This window comes from Chroicocephalus ridibundus, chromosome 7 (genome assembly GCF_963924245.1).
Source record: "Chroicocephalus ridibundus chromosome 7, bChrRid1.1, whole genome shotgun sequence".
NCBI classification, from domain to species: Eukaryota; Metazoa; Chordata; class Aves; order Charadriiformes; family Laridae; genus Chroicocephalus; species Chroicocephalus ridibundus.
The window spans coordinates 46,560,944-46,566,767 of NC_086290.1; the positions used below are offsets into that span (position 1 = coordinate 46,560,944).

At 48.8% G+C, this 5,824-nt stretch overlaps 1 protein-coding gene across 1 annotated transcript; it reads right to left on the reverse strand.

Moving 5' to 3' along the window:
• Nucleotides 1–1,880: 1,880 nt before the first annotated feature.
• LOC134518395 (fibrinogen-like protein 1-like protein) lies at nucleotides 1,881–5,527 on the reverse strand. The gene is made up of 4 exons (XM_063341136.1): nucleotides 5,524–5,527; nucleotides 4,303–4,446; nucleotides 3,266–3,328; nucleotides 1,881–2,509 (listed from the first exon to the last, which is right to left on the reverse strand). Exons 1-4 carry the CDS (start codon nucleotides 5,525–5,527, stop codon nucleotides 1,881–1,883), a joined length of 840 nt encoding a protein of 279 aa, XP_063197206.1.
• Between the last annotated feature and the right edge of the window lie 297 nt (nucleotides 5,528–5,824).

Here is a 5,824-nt window from a genome sequence, read left to right on the forward strand (position 1 = left end):
AAGATTTGTTTTCACCAATTTTTGTTTGCTAGCCTACCCTTCCCCAGTTGTAAGGAAGGCAGCTCTCATCTCACTGAGCCAAAGGCTCTCTAAAATTCATGAGACTTTGTAGGCATTTTTAGCACATTGATACCACAGTGGCTGGAAGCTGAAACAGGTGGTTTCTGCTGATGTGCTTCTTCCCTCAAAGAAGGGAACATATTGGTCCTTTCAAGAAAAATGTGAAGCCGTGATTTTTGTGGGAAGTGTTGTTTTGCATTCATTGGTCAGTAACGGAATCGGTGTGTCCATAGGCGTGACCCTGGCAGAGATGATAGATCCTGCTTGAAGACTTCTGCGTTTTCTGAGCTGTAATGCCGAGTCCTGACACAACTCAAGGCAAATGTTGGTCTGTTCACTTACCTGCTGATACCTCACGCCAGAGCTCTTCTGAGCCCTTCCCCTGCACCTTCACTTTGCGCAGATTTGAGTCCCTCCTTCACAGACGAGACCTCTCATGCACAGTCTTATAATCCCTAAGTACATAAAATACCTCACATATATCACCTTTCCTGGGATGAGTTAGTTATACGTGAACCGTGCTAAGCCTGCAGCCATTCTTTGTTAAGCCTGCAGCCATTTGTGTGCTTCTGCTCTTGGAAAGCCCGGGCAGCGTTTCGGGTGTGCTGTTAGAAAGTCCAGGTACAGGATCAAGGGATCGTGTAGGCGTTTTTGAGGGCAGGCTGCTTCCCTTGCTCACTTGGGGCTTGGAAGCTTCCAGGTCACATCCTCCTGCCAGGGGAACATTAGGGCAGCGATGGACTGATCCTGCTTCCCCTCTGTCCAGATGGTGACCGTGGAAGTCACCCTGCAGTAAGCAATGGCAGCGCCTGCCTGCGAACCACGACGCTGGCTGATACAGCAGCAAAATCCCCCACCTGTGGGAAGCAGCCCTGCGGATGTCAGAGGGACAGACTGCAGGAGACAGGAGGTCTTTCCACATGCAAATTTTACAGCACTTTGAAATCTCTTTTCAGTTTCAAAATAGCAAAGGCAGGGCGGTGCCTTACCTCCATGCTGTCATCTCTTGGAAGTCATCATGGCCCTGGCTCAGGAGATGGACTCCCCACTGCATTTAGGGATGAGAGTTGCATGGACAACAAAACCTAAAACTCAATGTTGCCAAGAAAAGTGAAAACATTTTGACGTTGCCTAAGCTTACACAACACTACCATGTGCAAAGGCAGAAGTCTGCATGCAGTATTTTAAGTTTTTTTTCTGCATTGCTTTTGCCCTGCAGTTCCCAGTGTCTGTCCTACAGGAAAGCTGAGCTTCAGTGGTGGTAACCTTCTAACACATCACCTTCTGTGAGCACTTCAAAGATTTGAAATAGACTTTTACAATTGAGACAGGTTTTTTTGCATACAGGTTTATTTGAATATTTAACAACTATTAAGCCTGAGATACAGAAGGTACAGAGCGGGAATTCGACTGTGCACATTAATATCTTGAGCAAAATCTTCAACAAGTGAAAATAAGGTAGTTTGCCAGAAGTTAAAGATGTAAATTAACTTACACAGCCATATAGAGCTGCATTTTTTCTGAAGCACACTACAGATCTGGAAACTCCGGATTTTGCAAGAGACTGTTCTGGTTATTAACGTAATCAAAATGATCTGACTCTGAACAAAAGGATAAAGGCACAGTTGAGGAGTAGAGGGAATCTACAGGAGGGAGAAGAAGTGGAAGATACCTTATTTTCTTCGGTAGCTAGGTTATGACCAACCTCAGCAAAGACTCCCTAGGACACTAAGTTTGGCCATGACATGTTTTGCCTTTTTCAATCTCTTTACAGAGCTGGAATTATCCTCAGGTTGACCAGGAAGGAAATGAAAATGCAACTAGCAGTAGGGGGATGGTTTGATGAGGATGGCAGAAGCTTTGCAGTTCCCGTTGCACAGGCTGCCCCATGTTATGGCCCCCTTCACGTTCAGCCGTACAGAATAACACGCTGAGTACCACCACCCGCCCCCGTAGCTGGAGGCACAGTTCCCACTGGCAGTGTCCTGATCCCGATCTTTTGTGGAGAACTTCATGTTGTCGTGGATGGTGGAAGCACTGTTTGTGGTCATGGAGTCCCCTGCTGAACCCGAGTATGTTCCCAGCCTCAGCCGGTAGCCGCGGGACTCATCTTCCAGGCTGAAGAGGCTGTAGTCTGCAAACTTCATGGTGTTTGTGGCATCCCAGATGACAAACCTGACCTGGTAGACCTTCTGCCTGGAGATCTGATGGATGTACTCGGTGCCCAGCCAGTACTCGGTGCGCACGTTCCCAAAGCCGTACTTGTAGGTGCTCCAGGACTCAGCCCAGGTGATCTCCGTGCTGTGACGGTTCCTCTGGATGACTGTCCAGCCCCCGCCCGCCACATTCATTTCGCAGTACACCACGATGGGCTGCAGGCCGATGGGCTGGATGACGTAGACGCCACTGGGGCTGCCAGCAGAGACCTCGCTGCAGTCCTTGGGCCAATCTGGGGCAGGAGATAACATGGAGGACCAACAGGCACAGCAACACCCCTGTCTGCTTGTCTGGCCCTGAGAGAGGGATTTCTAGAAAATGGGCAGATGCGGGATTTTGCCAGGGTAGTAGAAAGTCTACCACTGTGCTTCCTACCGTAAATGTAAAAGCAGAAAGCTCTATAAGGGAAATACAGTGACTAAGAGAATATGCATATGTTTTGAAGGTATAAGCATAGAATTTGCTTCTCCTTCTGGCTCAGTCTCTTGCTTCCTCAGCCTTTCCCAATGTTCAGATGTTTCTCCTCCCTCATAGCGATTCAAGCTTGGCTTGGTGAGGGCTTTTATTACATGGTTATGCAGAAACTTAACTGAGCCATGTGAGCTGTTCCTGTAGACCTGGATCCACTGCATCCCTGGGGTCTGGAAGGAGAAAACCTCATTCCCTTGGCATTGTAACCCATGGCCAGCTGCGAAACCACAGCAAGCATTGCTCAGGATGCACATCCTCTGCTTGCCCTGTGCAGAGCTCCACAGCAGAGAAGAGGACTTGTGGCATGTAAGTAATGGTTGCAAAGTCCTTTGGGATCTTGTCAGGCCTGGTTCTGCGTGAAGCTATCACTAGTAACAAGTGTTGTCTGAGTGCCCTTGGAGGAGCACATCGAGTCTTGCCCACAGGAGATGGGTTATCCCTAGGTTTGCTGCCCACCCACCACTGTTGGACCCCCCCCTTGCCTACACCTCTCCCTGCGGGGTGGTGGGGCACTCACTGCGCTGCGCCGTCCGCTGAGTGCCGCTGCCTCTGTTCTGCTGCATGTTCTCTCCCTCTTCATCTGCATGGGGAAAAACAGAAAGAGTGAGATGAGCCCCCCGTTCCACAGCACAGAGGGAACTCCAGCCTCCACAGGCTGTTATTCCCAGTGCTAAGTTTGTAGGGCACTTCAACAATGCCACTGGGCTCTTTTTTCTTCCTATATGGCATTTTTTGGTTGTAAACGCTTTGAAGGGATAAGGTACTAGGAAGTGTAACACCACAGTCATTGAGTGTCTGCCTGTTTGGTCCACTCGGTGTTATGGCTTTACAGAGTTGCGTGGAGTGGACTGCGTGTCCGAGTAGCAGTGATGAGTACAAGGAGATGCTGCTGGAGAAGAAGCATCCAGAAGAAAACAGACCGTGCGTGGTTTCAGACCAAGATCAAACTGTTGAGTGATGGTGCCATAAATCTGCATTGCTTCTCAGAGGTGGCTGAAGGGATTCCTGTGTTCATTCAATTCATAAAGAGCTTCAGAAACCGTCAGAGAGGAAAAGGAGCTCAAAGCATGTAAGACAGCAATGGTCTCTCTAAAGAGATATCACAACGCTCATCTTTGTAAGACAGCGTTCCCTGAAAGCCTCCAGTGGCATGACCTCTGTCGGTGATGTGACGAGTTTATTACATCATTTAGCCACGTGCAAGCTTCAGAGAGCATTTTTGGCTGGCCACTTATACAAAATTTCTCTGAAGTTTCAGGGCTACAGACAGACCACAGATATCAAAGAGAAAGGTCTTCCTTTGAATATCTGCAGCTCTCTAGAAAAAGCTGCCACATACAGTCTTGTCAATAACAAAGAAGGTTGAACTACCAAATCCTATGATGTTTGGTTAAGATCTGAAAGTGGAGAAAGATTGGATCGGGCTCCTTTTATTTCTGAGTGTGACTGCCCTTCCCCAACATTATTTTCCACATCTCCCTCTCCGTGCAGAGAGGAGAGGGTGCTGAGGTTTGGATGAACAGAGTTTAGGGCTGTAAGAGAGAAAACACATACCGGGACGGAGGTTACCTGAATGGAGATTATTGATGTCATCTAAACTTGCTTGTAATCTTTCCAGGTTTTCAATTCTCACAGCAAGAAGAGAGGCTAGCAGGGCCAGCACGGAGGTAAAGAACAGAAGATTGGAGTGATGACCAGCTGGAAAAAGAAGACACACGATGAATCTGGAAATGCAAACCCTCTGAAAGAGATTTGGCTAACTAAATTCAGCAGAAGTTAAACCAAATGTACCGAGTAGAGAAATCCACATTAATTATGCTTTTTCTTTATTGAGCAGCAGAGGTATAAAGAAGTTTCCAAAACCAAGCATCCTGCAAAGGCATACATCCCCAGAGAGAAACAATTTCACTCAAACCTTGATTACAACCTACAGGTTTAAATCTGCAGCTTCCAAAAGCAGGGTCATCCTCTTTGGCTGTGGTGTGGGCTAAGGCGAGGGGCTGTGGGCCCTGGCATGGAGATGTGAAGCCGGCATCAGTGTGTGTGTGTCTTGAGAACAACATCTCCTAGTAATACAGGATGGCACGCTGATTTGTAGGTACTGCTGCTACCTGAAGATAGTCAGGAGCTACTGTAGCAGAGATAAACAAGGCACAGGGACCTGAGGTCTTGGAAAGAAAGGCACTGTTGCGGCCACCATGCCGGTGGTACCCCGAGAGTCAGTGGCTTCACCTGCAGTTGTCCCAGAGCTGCCAGAGCACCGTGCCGAGGCTGGGGGCTCCTTTGGACCATACCAGATCAGGACATTCCCCAGCAGTTTGTTTGTGGCCAGCTCCATAGATTTGTGTCTACGGCCTGCCCACCCAGCTTCAGTACCCTGAAGGACTTATGAGGATGATGGGTGATTAATGCATTAATTATCTTCCATTCCATTCCATTCCATTCCATTCCATTCCATTCCTTTTTTTTTTTTTTTCCTGTATACTTTGGGCTCTGGCACAAATATAAGTTAAATAAATGTTGCCTTTACAACACCACTGAGAGCAGGACGTTTTTGCCTCTGGTCAGAATGGAGGAGAGAGCACGAAGAGGGTCACAGAGACTGGGGCGGGTACGGCAGGAATAGGGTTGTCCCACCGTCCTGAGGCCAGAAATGGTCAGTGGGAAAAGCAGAGATGCAGTGCGGGCGGCAGAAGCCCAGAGGCAGGCAGAGGAGGCAGGGATGCCCGGCTACGTGCAGCAATGCCGTGCCCTCCCATCCCATCCCACACTCACCCATGCCGTGTCTGTGGGGACCTACGGAGCGGGAAGCCGAGCGGGTTTGGCCTGGCAGCAGGGCGGCCAACCCCACCGTTATATAGAGCTCGGCAGGTGAGGCGGGGCTGGCTGACCCAAACCACAACACACATCCTCCGGTTGTCATCAGGGATGGAAATTTATGGTTTATTTACCTCCACCCATAAGTGCCTCTGCTCATGCAGCAGCTGTTGCACTTCTGTGATAAGAGATACCAACTGAACCTCAGCAAACAGCACCTGATGTTCACACAGAACTCCACCAAAGTGACAAATGCTCC